This window comes from Colobus angolensis, unplaced genomic scaffold, assembly GCF_000951035.1.
Source record: "Colobus angolensis palliatus isolate OR3802 unplaced genomic scaffold, Cang.pa_1.0 Scaffold49, whole genome shotgun sequence".
Lineage (NCBI taxonomy): Eukaryota > Metazoa > Chordata > Mammalia > Primates > Cercopithecidae > Colobus > Colobus angolensis.
In genome coordinates this window covers 4,763,927-4,779,924 of record NW_012118376.1, presented here as the reverse complement: position 1 = coordinate 4,779,924, position 15,998 = coordinate 4,763,927, and the positions used below count along the sequence as shown (strand labels likewise).

Below are 15,998 nucleotides of genomic sequence, written 5' to 3'. Positions count from 1 at the left end.
ACAGAAAAACAGAATCAGTGAATTTGGAGAGACAGATTAATAAAGATTACACAATCAGAAGAACAGATTTTTAAAAGAATGAATAAAAATGAATAGCACATCAGAGAAATATGGGGCATGATTAAGCACAACAACATACACATTACAGGAGTTCCAGAAAGACAGGAGAGAGAAAAAGGAGCAGAAAAAAATATTCAAAGAAATAATAGCTGAAAACTTCCCAAATTTGATGCAAAGCATTAATACACACATCTAAGAAGCACAACATATTCTAAAAAAGATAAACACAAAGGGATATATATCTAGACATAATCAAAGTCCAAATGTTAAAAGTCAAAGATAAAATCAGCAGCAAAGGAAAAATAACTTATCATTTAGATAAGAACCCCAATAAAATTAACATCTCACTTATTAGAAACAATAAAGTCCAGAGACAATGGGATGAGACAGTCAAAATGCTGAAAGGAAAAAAAAACTGACAAGCATGAATCTTATATCTAGCAAAACTATCTTTCAAAAATGAAGGCAAAATAAAGACATTCACAGATAAATAAAAGCTGATAGAATGTATTGGTAGAAGACCTGCTTTAAAGGAAATACTAAAGGTAACTGGGCTGAAAGCAAGTGACAATAACTCAAATCCACATGAAAAAGCATATGAGTAATGGTAATTATATAGATAACTATGGGAGATAATATGATTGTATATTTATTTTCCTTTATTCCCTTAACTGATTTAAAAAGCAATGGCATAAAACAATATAATATTGTATTATAAGGCCTATAACATTTATAAATGTAATACACTTGACAATCATACCACAAAAGAGGTAAATCAGAATAAAGCTGAATTGGAGTAAAACAATGATACCAGTTGGTAACTTGAATCTACAGGAAAACATGCACAGAACCAGAAATGTAAAATAGGAAGCTTAATAAAATAAACTCTATAAGTAAATACTTGCTCTTATCTCAGCTTCTTTAAGAGATATAAGATCATATAAAGTAATATTTGTAACAATATATTGTATCTATAAAATATACAAACATATATAACAGTCAAAGAACAAAAATAGGGAAAAATAATTTTGCTATACAGAAACGATGTTTCTATATCTCACTGGAAAAAGGTTAGCAGAAGAATGAAGTCAGTTTTGATAACTTAAGATGTATATTGTAAGCCCTAGAGCAACCACTAAGAGCATAACTCAAAAATACACTAAAAAAATTAAAGAAATTAAATTGTTACACCAGAAAATATTCACTTAATGTAAAACAAAGCAGTATAGGTGGGAAAAACACAAAAAAATGAGATAGACTGAAAACAAAAAGAAAAATGGCAGGTATAAATCCAATTATATCAATAACAACATTAAATATGAATGGATTAAACAACCTAATCAAAAGGCAGAGATGGTAAGATGTGATTCTTTTTAAAAATATACTATCTGAGATATACATTAGATACAAAGATAACAAACAAGATGAAAGTAAAAGGATGGAAAAAGACATACCATGCAAATGGCAAAAGAGACCTGGAGTGCTGGTCTGGTTTGGCTCTGTGTCCCCACCCAAATCTCATCTTGAATTGTATTCCCATAATTCCCACATGTTGTGGGAGGGACCCAGTGGGAGATAATTGAATCGTGGGGGTGGTTTCTCCCATACGGTTCTCATGATAATGAATAAGTCTCATGAGATCTGATGGTTTAATAAGGGGAAACCCATTTCTCTTGGCTTTCATTCTCTCTCTTGCTGCTGCCATATAAGAAGTGCCTTTCCCCTTATGCGATGATTGTGAAACCTCCCTAGCCACATGGAACTATAGGTCCATTAAACCTCTTTCTTCTGTAAATTGCCCAGTCTCAGGTATGTCTTTATCAGAATGTAAAAACAAACTAAAACAGTAAATTGGTACCAGTAGAGTGGGGCACTGCTGAAAAGACACCTGAAAATGTGGAAGCAACTTTGGAAATGGCTAACAGGCAGAGTTGGAACAGTTTGGAGGGCTCAGAAGAAAATAGGAAAATGTGGGAAAGTTTGAAACTCCCTAGAGACTTGTTGAATGGCTTTGACCAAAACACTAATAATGATATGGACAATGAAATCCAGGCTGAAGTGGTCTCAGATGGAGATGAGGACCTTGTTGGGAACTGGAGCAAGAGTGACTCTTGTTATGTTTTAGCAAAGAGACTGGTAGCATTTTGCCCCTGCCCTAAAGATTTGTGGAACTTTGAACTTGAGAGATGATTTAGGGTGTCTGGTGGAAGAAATTTCTAAGCAGCAAAGCCTTCACAAGGTGACTTGGGTGCTGTTAAAGGCATTCAGTTTTATAAGGGAAGCAGAGCATAAAAGTTTGGAAAATTTGCAGCCTGACAATGCAATAGAAAAGAAAATCCTGTTTTCTGAGGAGAAATTCAAGTCAGCTGCAGAAATTTGCATAAGTAATGAACAGCTGAATGTTAATCCCCAAGACAATAGGGAAAATGTCCCCAGGGCATGTCAGAGGTCTTCACAGCAGCCCCTCCCATCACAGGCCCAGAGGTCTAGGAGGAAAAAATGGTTTCATGGGCCAGAGCCAGGGTTCTGAATCTGTGTGCAGCCTAGGGACTTGGTGCCCTGTGTCCCAGCTGCTTCAGCCATGGCTGAAAGGGACCTATGTAGAGCTCGGGCTGTGGCTTCAAAGGGTTCAAGCCCCTAACCTTGGTGGCTTCCACATGGTGTTGAGCCTTCAAGTGCACAGAAGTCAAGAATTGGGGTTTGGGAACCTCTTCCTAGATTTCAGAAGATGTATGGAAATGCCTGGATGCTCAGGCAAAAGTTTGCCATAAGGGCAGGGCTCTCATGGAGAACCTCTGCTAGGGCAGTGTGGAAGGGAAATGCAGGCTTGGAGCCCCCACAGAGAGTCCCTACTGGGGCACTGCCTAGTGGAGCTGTGAGAAGAGGGCCACTGTCCTCCAGACCCTAGAATGGTAGATCTACTGACAGTTTGCACCATGCGCCTAGAAAAGCCAGAGATACTCAGCAGCAGCCCATGAAGGCAGCTAGGACAGAGGCTGTTCTCTGCAAAGCCACAAGGGTGGAGCTGCCCAAGACCATGGGAACCCACCTCTCGCATCACGGTGACTTGGATATGAGACATGGAGCCAAAGGAGATCATTTTGGAGCTTCAAGATTTGACTGCTCCACTGGATTTTGGACTTGCATGGGGCCTGTAGCCCCTTCATTTCGGCCAATTTCTCTCATTTGGAATGGTTGTATTTACCCAATGCCTGTACCCCCATTGTATCTACAAGGTAACTAACTTGCTTTTGATTTTACAGGCTCATAGGTGGAAAAGACTTGCCTTGTCTCAGATGAGACTTTGGACTGTGGACTTTTGAGTAAATGCTGAAATGGGTTAAGACTTTGGGGGACTACTGGGAAAGCATCATTGGTCTTGAAATGTGAGGACATGAGATTTGGGAGGGGTCAGAGATGGAATTATATGGTTTGGCTCTGTGTCCCCACCCAAATCTCCTCTTGAATTGTACTCCCATAATTCCCATGTGTTGTGGGAGGGACCTGGTGGAAGATAATTGAATCGTGGGGGTAGTTTCTCCCATACTGTTCTCGTGTTATGTTTTTTTTTTTTTTTTGAGATGGAGTCTCGCTCTGTCGCCCAGGCTGGAGTGCAGTGGCCGGATCTCAGCTCACTGCAAGCTCCACCTCCCGGGTTTATGCCATTCTCCTGCCTCAGCCTCCTGAGTAGCTGGGACTACAAGCGTCCGCCACCTCACCCGGCTAGTTTTTTGTATTTTTTAGAAGAAACGGGGTTTCACCGTGTTAGCCAGGATGGTCTCGATCTCCTGACCTTGTGATCCGCCCGTCTCGGCCTCCCAAAGTGCTGGGATTACAGGCATGAGCCACCGCGCCCGGCCTCGTGTTATGTTTTAATGAAAAATCTACTTAGATATCACAGCCCAGGTGCTAGGTATGCTCATTGCTATTGAATGTTATTGCTTTTAGGTATTTTCAGTGAAATATATCCTTTTAGAAATAAAAAAAAGTCGAATTCATACTGATATTTTCATTTCAGACTTCAGTGTATAGATTTATGCATACCTTTGGTTCTCTACCTACTTGTATGTCTTTTTTTTAAAGCTAAACGTTTGTTTCTTAATACAGTAACTGAATTACCTATTTCTTTATCATCTAATATACTTACAATATTACTGTTAACAATGCCAGTATTACTATTAACAATGAAACTACTAAAATGTTTATTTTGGTAGTTCTTTTTCTTACAGTATATTCCATTAGGGATGAAGAGTCAGAATATTGTCTTTTGAAGTACAAGTTAAATATTCTTTATTTGAAATGCTTGGGACTAGTTTAGAATTTTGGATTTTGGAATATTTGCACCACCCTACGGGTATGATGCAGGCCTTTTTGACACTTTCAATAATATATTTATACCACAGAGCAGAAAATAAGCAAAAAACCCACAGTGAGTAATGCACATAAGTCTTGGCTCCATGTGGGGCACCGTCAGGTGTTGGTGTATGTGGTCTGAACATGAGCTATTTTATTACCCTTTGTGGATGGGCTTGCATGAGGGAATTTGAGCATGTCCAGAAAAGCTGAATTGCAGCTGAAGGGAGCTAAGAGGGTCTTTTTCTCTTAGGGCGACTGAATAAATTGTATGTTGTGTGCCAGTGTGTTGACTGTAATCATCACATGAAATCAGGTGTGAAATTTTTCACTCATGGCGTCATGTCAACACTCAAAAAGTTTTGGATTTCTGATTTTTGGGTTAGGGATGCTTAACCTGTACTTGAAAGAATTTTGTTCTCTATCCTACCAACTTCTTATGTAAGAAAGTCAGCTGATTCTAGAGGGAGGAAAGTACTTGATTCAATAGTATGATCAAAGGTGAAAATCCATGGGCAAGCTTTAAGTAGAAGTGTATTTCCTTAAGGGGCCTACTGTTTAAGCTAAATAAGTGATGACTGTGATGCCAGCTACTTACTGAAATTTCTCTTCTTGTTCCAGTGAATAACCCTTGGTGGCTTTAAAATATGTCTACAAATTTAACATTCCTACCTCCAAAGGTAGAGCCTGATTTCCCTCCTCAAGAGTGCAGGCTGGAGTTTTAGTGGCTTGCTTTTAACAAATAGCATATGGCAGAAATGACAGTATGTGACTTCTAAGGCTAGGTTAAAAAGTATTGTGGCTTCCTCCTTGTTCTCGATCTTGATTCATTAACCCTGGCAGATGCCAGTTGTCATATTGTGAGGACACTCAAGCAGCTCTATGGAGGCATCCATGTGGCCATGAACATGACTCCTGCCTATAGCTATGTCAGTGAGCCACCTTAGAAAGAGATTTTGCAGCCCCAGTCAAACTTCTAGTTGATTGTGTTCCCAGTCAACATCTTGACTACAACCTCATGAGAGACCCTTAGACAGAACCACTCACCTCTGCCACTCTGAAATTCCTGACTCACAGAAACTGCAACATGATAAATGTTTATTATTATTTTAAGTTTTATGGTAATTTGTTAGGTAGCAACAGGTAACTAATATAGAACCTAAATGTAGGTTTAAAGTAGGTGGATACTCAATGAAAGTCATTTATTACTCTTTGGTGAGGAGAGAGCTTTTTAAAGGTAGAGAGTACATAAGCAGGCTTCAGAATTCCAAGTATTGGGCTACAGAGGAAATTGGTAAGTGCAGACAGTTGGTGAACGGACTGCCAAAGTATTAGTTACTGCCAAAGTAATGTATTCACTCCCTTGGGATCACCAACTGGATTTCCAGAAGAGTGAGGCTCTAGCTTCTGCCTTTTCCCTTCCTCCATATCTTTTTTTTTCATGCTCCTTGATTCTGAATTTGACACAAAACCTCCAGAGATAAACACCACAGCTCTTAAAGCAACCTCCTTATAAAACTATTTTTCCTGAAAGAAACCAATGCATTCTGTATTTTCTTTGCTGAACAAAATGTGAATACCCAGGCATAAATTCTTTATGTTTTGCTTGTATATGGCTTGTATATGAATTAGAGATTTAATTGTATCTACCATTGCTTTCAGTTTCCCTAGCTAGTCTTAAATTCCCAGTGTAAAGGAGTTTGAAAGGTAGAATGTTTAGGTTGCTGTGTCTTATTAATTTTTAAGAGATTTGACTCATATTGTCCCTGTGATATGGCATTTTTCTCTCCAAGATATTTTATAGCTTTTCCAATTAGATTGTGTCCTTTGTTGTGATTCAATGTCTTATGCTTTCAGAGTTGTAATTTTTTGTAACCACTTGCATGTTATGGACAATTTGATCATAAAGATTTAAAGTCCAAATATTCCAAAATCCAAAAAAAAAAAAAAAAATCAAAATCCTAAACACTGCTAGTCCCAAGCGTTTCAAACAAAGAATATTCAACTTGTACTTCAAAAGACAGTATTCTGACTCTTCATCTCTAATGGAATATAGTTTAAGATAAAGAACTACCAAAATAAACATCATTAGTAGTTTCAGTGTTAATAGTAATACTGGCATTGTTAATGGTAATATTGTAAGTATATTAGATGATAAATACATAATTCAATTACTGTATTAAGAAACAAATGTTTAGCTTAAAAAAAGACATACGAGTAGGCAGAGAACCAAAGTTAAGTATAAATCTATGCTATGAAGTCTGAAATGAAAATATCAGTATAAACTCATGATTTTTTTTCCTTTCTAAAAGGATATAGTTCACTGAAAATACTTAAAAGCAGTAACACCCAATAGCAGTGGTTGCACCCAGACTGGGGTCTCTAAGTAGATTTTCCATTAAAACATAACGATTTACAGAAAATATGTGAAGAAATAAGCTAAACAATACCACAAAGAAAAAATGAGCCAAAACCAGAATTTGGGAAATTCTACAGGACAAATAAGTCATGTTTTTCAATAAACAGGAGACATAAAATCCCTAAAATATAGAAAGGACTGCTGTAGATTAAAACACATTTAAGATACATAACAAATATGTATGATATATGAAGCTTGATGTGTTCTAATTCAAATTAAAACTTTCTATAAAAACACATTTTTTAGATAACCTCAAAAATTTGGATATAGACTGGATGTTAAATGGTATAAAGAAACTTAACTTTTATTAGGTGAAATGATATTGCAAGTATGAAAAATTGTTTTTTATGGGTAAAATAGTATGATGTCTGGGATTTCTTTAAAATACTCCAACAACAAAATCAGTTCATGTTCTAACCAAACAGGCCAGAGTTCTACCACATAATAGAATGTATAATCAATTTTCACAAGAGAGTTTACTGAAAGGCCAGGCACGGTGGCTCATGCCTGTAATCCCAGCACTTTGGGAGGCAGAGGTGGGTGAATCACTTGAGGCCAGGAGCTCGAGACCAGCTTGGTCAAAAAGGCAAAACCCCATCTCTACTAAAAATACAAAAACTTAGCTGGGCTTGGCGATGTACGCCTATAATCCCAGCTACTCAAGAGGCTGAGGCACGAGAAGCGCTTGACGCCAGGAAGCAGAGGTGGCAGTGAATGGAGATCATACCACTATACTCCAGCCTGGTTGACAGAGGGAGACTCTTGTCTAAAAACAAAAACAAAAACAAAAAATAGTTAACTGTAGACCCACATAAAATGAATAATCACCATGTCTGAGGTCTATTTTTTCAATATATGTGAATCCCCAAATCAATGCCAACAAACCCCTTCAATTCAACATCCCATACACTCACAGATTAGTGGATACTTAAAATAAAATCTTTGTTAAAGTTTTGATAGCTTATTTCAATGCCATTGCCTTCACCTACTAACAAAGTAAACCTAATAAAAGAGAAATAAAGGTTAGTCTGGCATGACTTGTTCTTAGTGATGCCTATGATTCTCAAAGAGCACTACATTCTTGCCTATATCTTCCAAACATATATTTAATAACTTGTTGCAAGGAATAACGCTGAGCTGATCATTTGTAATTCTCAAATTCCAACTTTTCTACTCTTTTAAAAATGTATTTATTAACACTTTTATTAAGATGTAATTCACATGCCACACAGTCTACCTATTTAAAGAATATAATTCATTGTTTTTTAGTATATTAAGATGGTTGTACAACCATTACCACAATCTAATTTTGGAACATTTTCATTCCCCCTAAAAGAAACCCTTTAACCATTAGTTGTCACTCACCATTCCCCACCCTCTAGACCTCCCATCTCTAATCTGTCTCTATAGATTTGACTATTATGGGTATTTCAAATTAACAGAATCATAAGATGTGGATTTTTTAAATGGCTTTTTCACTTTTAGAAAGCAGGATATTATCTTTTAGTATCTCTCCAATATAACAACTAAGACCTGTAAGATAATACATTCTAGTTCCTTTAATTCTCCAGAATGCTTAAAGAAGCTCACACTCCCCAGATAGTAAGACAAGCATTGGGTTCCCAAGGCTTCCCTGTTTGACATCTTTACTCCTGTGACACCAAAGGCATTTGAGCAATCTAATACCCAGGGCCTAGGCCATTTCTCTGATCATCCTTGCCTCACGTCACACCAACTACTGATTTCAGGTAATAATTTTCATGACTGCTCTCTAGATTTCCACTCCTGTCTTGTCATTCTCCTTTTCTCTCACCACTAGTCAGGATATGCCATGGTGCCAGAAGCATATGAACCACAGGGAGATTGGAGGATGGCAAGAGGGAATGCAGTAAGTGGGGAAACTGGATTCTGGGAATAGAGGCCTGTGTCTTTGGTTCCTTTAACATCATTGAAGGAACTAATTATTTCACATATTCAAAGGCCAAATAGGAGACAGCCAATGCTAGACTCTGAGGCAGAAATGGATTGGAGCCAAGTTCGAAGTGGGGCAAAGGAACAAATAGGAAAGAAAAAAGAAAAATTAAAATGCTCAGGGCTCACTTTACTCAAAGGAAGAAAAGACTCTTGATCAGTATAGGTCAGCCCTGGAAAGTAAGGGCGCAAATGGGCTACGGGGTTAGAAAGAAGAAGTGCTTTGGCATGAGGTTTCTCTGCTTTCTGACAGAGAAAGGATTCACACTGTCACATGTCCAAGCCTGCATTCTTCTGGCCATTAAACTGGATCCTGGGAAGAATTCTCTCCTCCTAGTCCTCTAAACTATAAGCAAAAATGACTACCCATCACAAAGATATACATTATCAAACAAATAAACAAACAAACAATGAAAAACAAACAACAAAAAAACTGCCTAAACCCTTCTGAAGTACTGTTTCATACTATGAAGGAATATGCCCTATCTATTCCCATGGATCCCGGCAGCCTTCTCCACCTCTGCTTGTGTTAGGCATTTCTTCTGGAAATAGGCAGAACAAATCTTGATCCCAAGTGGTTAATACCCTTTCCCATCCTAGAAGTTTTTAAACCCAGAGGGCAACTTCTAATACCTGAAATAAATAACAGGATACCTTCAGCAAGTGCCTCAGCCCTGCAATGTTGTTCTGGGACCAGAAAAAATGTGTAGTAAGCTAATATGGTTTCTGAGATAAACCTTGTATACTAGAATTCATAATCTTAATGTTACAATTTATTGCAGTTACTATTAACCAACTGGTATGCAATTATAGTAGTCTGATATTTTAACCTGTAGTACAGTTCTGCTGATATATCCTGGCTGATCATTAAGCTGAACTGATCAGAAACATTCTCCTGTCTTAGGCCGATTATGAAAGGGACACTAGACTCCATAAAGCTGTAAATCTCCTGTCAGGACTGGACATAACTGTGTAACACTCTATAAGAAGGAAACATTCTTCTAAACCCTATAAAGCACCATATTGAAGGAGTTTTAAAGGAGAACAAATTGAAAAAAATACTGTGTAACCAAAAAGTTCTGTATGGTTATTAAAAGTAACATGTAAAATGACACCTATCATATTACACACAACAAACCCATCACATAGTAAAATTTCATTATAAATTCTAAGTATTCATTAGCAGAATGAAATTAAACTAAAATTTCTGTATGTTTTCCTATTGTGTGATTCTAGAGATATTTAATATTTGCAAAATATATTATTTGTTCTGCAAATAAAAGCATCACAGTACCTTATAATGTCCATTCATCACTGCATCATGTAGGGGAGTAATCTGGTACATTCCTTTGATATTTACATCTGCTCCACCTTTTAATAGTTCACTTGCTGTCCGATAAAATCCTCCTACACTAGCTTCATGAAGTGCTGTCCAACCTATCATACAAAAAGATATGGCATTTGTTTATATTCGGCATCTTAATAATGTTTTGTGCTTGCCCTTAAAAAACAACTCTGATTCTAAGTTGTTTCTTTAAAAATATTTTGATTATATGAGTCAAGATAGTATCATCTGAAAGCACACTGTATTATTTGGTAGGTTCAATAAACCTGAAGGACAAATCAAACTCCTACCCCTCAACTCTGTTGTGCAAAAATGTGAAAAGAAACAAAATATTTGAAAGTAATCCTGACCTCTCCAAATAAATAGGCTGTGCAGGAGTCATTATCAACTCAAAGAGAATACTGGTTGCAGGCTGCCTTTCTGCAGAGATGAGGGGAGAAAAGCTTTATTTCTAGTTCAAGGTACTTCCATTAAAGTATCCAGCTGGCTGGACTACATATCACTCGATTCAAAATGATATATTCATTTTTTTCTCCTTCTTTACAAAAAACTTTTTATAGTAGTTTAACAACCACAAACTGCTCCAAGAAAACTAGTCATACAGGCAAATATTCTTTTTCTTTATTGGCCAAAGACAACGGTATAAGTTATAGATTTTTTTTTTTTTTTTGAGATGGAGTCTTGCTCTGTCACCCAGGCTGGAGTACAGTGGTGCTATCTCAGCTCACTGCAAACTCCGCCTCCCGGGTTCACGCCATTTTACTGTCTCAGCCTCCTGAGTAGCTGGGAATATAGGTGCCCGCCACCACGCCTGGCTAATTTTTTGTATTTTTAGTAGAGATGGGGTTTCACTGTGTTAGCCAGCATGGTCTCGATCTCCTGACCTCGTGATCCACCTGCCTCAGCCTCCCAAAGTGCTGGGATTACAGGCGTGAGCCACCACGCCCAGCCTATATATTTATTAAATTCCAGTAAATCACATGACAGATGTAAGAAAACTTGAAAGTTGCATATCAAAAGCTCTTCTCAGAACATTCATCATAAAATAGGGATTCCCAATCTCAGCTTATGTTTCTTAGTTGTTATGAGTTTCACAGAATGTTTACCAGCATCCCCGGCCTCAACCCACCAGATGATAGTAGAAACTCCTATCCTAGTTGTAACAGTTAAACATGTTTCCAGAAACTGCCAAAAGTCCCCTGAGGGGGTGGGAGCAAAAGCACTCCAGTTGAGAACCACTGCCATACAATGTTAGGGGAGGAGTTTCTCCTATAGTATTAATTACTAAGTTTTGAGGAAGAAATGAAGAAACCCCAAAATTGTAAATATATAGTTAATAGGGTTTTTTTCCTATAAATTTCCTTAAAATGAATATGGCTTGTTTAAAGCAAAAGTTATAACATTCATAATGTCTGTAGATATGATACATATGATAGCTATAGCATAATGGATATGGGGAATAAATGGACTATATGTATTCAATGTCCTCATATTTTATATGAAGTATTATAATATTAACTCTAAGATGACTGTGAAACATTAGAGGTGTATACTTAATCCCTAGAGTAACCTTGAGAAAACACTGCAAAGGCAAAGAAAGAAACAAAAAACAGATTAAGCACACAGAAAACAATTAGTAAAATGGCAGACCTAAATCCAACCATTTATGTTAAATGTAAATTGACTAATCACGCTAATTTTCAATTAAAAGGTAAGACTGTCAGAATGAATAAAAAAGCAAAACTATCTGCTGTTTACAAGAAACATAGTTTATTTTTGTTCCAACTTTTCTTTTAGGTTAAGGTTGTACGTGTGCAGATTTTCTTAATGGATAAATTGTGTGTCACTGAGGTTTGGTGTATAAATGATCCCATCACCCAGGTAGTGTGCAAAGTATCCAATAAGCAGTTTTTCAACCCTTGCCCCACTCCCTTCCTCCTCCCATAAGTAGTCTCCAGTTTGTACTGCTCCCATCTTAAGAAATATGCTTTAAATATAAAGACACAGATAGGTTGAAAATAAAAGGATAGAAAAAGATACAGTAAATAAGCAGTAAACATAAGAAGGCTAGATGTCTATATTAATATTATATATAGTAGAGTTCAAGATAAAGTATATTACCAAGAAATAATGACAGACATTTCATGATAATGAAAGAGTTAATTTATCACAAGACATGACAATCATAACTGTTTATGTATCTAATAACAGAGCTTCAAAATATAAGGAGCAAAAACTGCCAGAATCAAAGAAAGAAACAGACAATTCCACAATCCTAATTATGAGGATTTTAATATCTCTCTAAAAAAAATAGATCAACAAGACATAAAATCAATAAAGACATAGAAGAGCTGAACAACATTATCAACACCTTTACCTAGCTGAAATTTGTAAAACATTACATCCAACTAAAGAATAAACATTCAAGTACACCTGGGATATTCAACAAAGGAGATAATACATTATGCAATAATCAATTCTCAATAAATGGAAAAAGGTCAAAATCATATAAAATGTATCCTTTATGTTCTTTTTAGTCAAATTAGAAATCAATAACAGTAGAGTATCTGGAGAATCCACAGACATTTAAAAATTAAACAACTTCTAATATAATCACCGGATCAAAGAAGAAAGCATAAGAGAAATTAAAAATATTTCAAGCTGAATTACAATGAAAATAAAACGTACCAAAATCTGTGAGATGCAACTACTAAAGTAGTTCTTAGAGGTAAATTAAAGCTTCAAATGCTTATATTAGGGAAAAAGGCACAAAATCAGTGACTTTATTTTCCACCTTATTAAAGCTAAAAGAACAAAGAAAGCCAAAATAAGTAGAAGGCAGAAAAAGAGCAGAAATCAATAAAGTATAAAACAAATAACTAAGAAAACTAAAAAAGCCATAAATCAATCCTTGAAAACAATCAATAAAATTGATTAATACAACTAAAAAAAAAGCCACAACCTACCAAAACAGACATAACATGGAACAGAAAATCTGAATAGCCTATACCTATTAACGAATTGATTATCAAAACTCTCCCACAAATAAAACAACAGGCCCAGATGGTTTCACTCCTAATTCTGCCAAACATTTAAGAAAGAATAAAAAAAAAACCCTCAATGTTAAACAAACTCATTCAGAAAACAGAAGAGGTGAGAAGACTTCTTAATTAATGAGGCCGGCATAACCCTGATACCAAAACCAAAGGCATTGTAAAAATATTATAAACTACTCATTATATACTTATATAGATTTTTTAAATCCTTAACAAAATATTAGCAAATCTTGATAAAAAGGATCCAGACAAAAGCATTATCTCTCCCCCAAAAAAATCACAGACAAAAGAATTATCCACCCCCAAAAAATTATAGGCCAATGTTATTCATGAATGTAGATGCAAAAACCCTTACTATACCAAATCAAATCCAGCCATCTATAAAAAGAATAATACATCATGACCAGATACCATTTATTCTAAGAATGTAAGGTTGGTTTAACATTTGAAAATCAATCAACCTAATTCACCACAGTAGTGAAATAAGGGAGAAAGTTTATATGGCCATATCAACAGATGTAGCAAAAGTACATGAGAAAAGCTAGCATCTACTTGATTTAAAAAGAAAACTCTGCACATTAAGAATAGGTTCCGTGATAGGGATACCAAAAACAAAAACTCTTCAAAAAATCAATGAATCCAGGAGCTGGTTTTTTGAAAAGATCAACAAAATTCATAGACTGCTAGCAAGACTAATAAAGAGGAAAAGAGAGAAGAATCAAATAGATGCAATAAAAAATGATAAAGGGGATATCACCACCAATCCCACAGAAATACAAACTACCACACTTCTATGCAAACAAACTAGAAAATCTAGAAGAAATGGATAAATTCCTGGACACATACGCCCTCCCAAGACTAAACCAGGAAGAAGTTGAATCTCTGAATAGAACAATAACAGGCTATGAAAATGAGGCAATAATTAATAGCCTACCAATCAAAAATAGTCAAGGATGAGACAGATTCACAGCCGAATTCTCCCAGAGGTACAAAGAGGAGCTAGTACCACTCCTTTTGAAACTATTCCAATCAGTAGAAAAAGAGGGAATCCTTCCTAACTAATTTTATGAGGCTAGCATCATCCTGATACCAAAGCCTGGCAGAGACACAACAAAAAAAGAGAATTTTGAGACGAGCAGGTCACGAGGTCAGGAGGTCAAGACCATCCTGGCTAACACGGTGAAACCCCGTCTCTACTAAAAAATACAAAAAAACTAGCCAGGCGAGGTGGTGGGTGCCTGTAGTCCCAGCTACTCGGGAGGCTGGGGTAGAAGAATGGCGTAAACCCAGGAGGCAGAGCTTGCAGTGAGATGAGGTCTGGCCACTGCACTCCAGCCTGGGCGACAGAGCGAGATTCCATCTCAAAAAAAAAAAAGAGAGAGAATTTTAGACTAATATCCCTGATGAACATTGATGCAAAAATCTTCAATAAAATACTGGCAAACCGAATCCAGCAGCACATCAAAAAGCTTATCCACCATGATCAAGTAGGCTTCATCCTTGGGATGCAAAGCTGGTTCAACATATGCAAATCAATAAATGTAATCCATCACATAAACAGAACCAAAGACAAAAACCACATGATTATCTCAATAGATGCAGAAAAGCTCTCTGACAAAATTCAACAGCCCTTCGTGCTAAAAACTCTCAATAAACGAGGTATTGTTGGAACGTATCTCAAAGTAACAAGAGCTATTTATGATAAACCCACAGCCAATATCATACTGAATGGGCAAAAACTGGAAACATTCCCTTTGAAAACTGGCACAAGACAAGGATACCCTCTCTCACCACTCCTATTCAACACAGTGTTGGAAATTCTGGCCAGGGCAATCAGGCAAGAGAAAGAAATAAAGGGGATTCAATTAGGAAAAGAAGAAGTCAAATTGTCCCTGTTGCAGATGACATAATTGTATATTTAGAAAACTCCATCATCTCAGGCCAAAATCTCCTTAAGCAGATAAGCAACTTCAGCAAAGTCTCAGGATACAAAATTAATGTGCAAAAATCACAAGCATTCCTATACACCAATAATAGACAAACAGAGAGCCAAATCATGGTGAACTCCCATTCACAATTGCTACAAAAAGAATAAAAACCTAGGAATCCAACTTACAAGGGATGTGAAGGACTTCTTCAAGGAGAACTACAAACCACTGCTCAATGAAATAAAAGAGGACACAAACAAATGGAAGAACATTCCATGCTCATGGATACAAAGAATCAATATCATGAAAATGGCCATACTGCCCAAGGTCATTTATAGATTCAATGCCATCCCCATTAAGCTACCAATGACTTTCTTCACAGAATTGGAAAAAAATTACTTTAAAGTTCATATGGAAACGAAAAAGAGCCAGCATTGCCAAGACAATCCTAAGCAAAAAGAACAAACCTGGAGGCATCACGCTACCTGACTTCAAACTATACTACAAAGCTACAGTAACCAAAACAGCATGGTACTGATACCAAAACAGATATACAGACCAATGGAATAGAACAGAGGCCTCAGAAATAACACCACACATCCACAACCATCTGATCTTTGACAAACCTGACAAAAACAAGAAACGGGGAAAAGATTCCCTATTTAATAAATAGTGCTGGGAAAACTGGCTAGCCATATGCAGAAAGCTGAAACTGGATCCCTTCATTACACCTTATGCAAAAATTAATTCAAGATGGATTAAAGACTGAAATGTTAGACCTAAAACCATAAAAACTCTAGAAGAAAACCTAGGCAATACCATTCAGGACATAGGCATGGGCAAAGACTTCATGACTACAACACCAA

At 36.7% G+C, this 15,998-nt stretch overlaps 1 protein-coding gene across 1 annotated transcript in view; it reads right to left on the bottom strand.

The window, feature by feature from the left end:
* Nucleotides 1-15,998, bottom strand: part of ANKRD31 (ankyrin repeat domain 31) — a 179,704-nt gene that overhangs the window by 93,375 nt on the left and 70,331 nt on the right. The window contains exon 11 of the mRNA XM_011959242.1: nt 10,098-10,240. Within this exon, the coding sequence (XP_011814632.1) occupies nt 10,098-10,240 (143 nt within the window). The remainder of the gene's footprint in view (nt 1-10,097; nt 10,241-15,998) is intronic.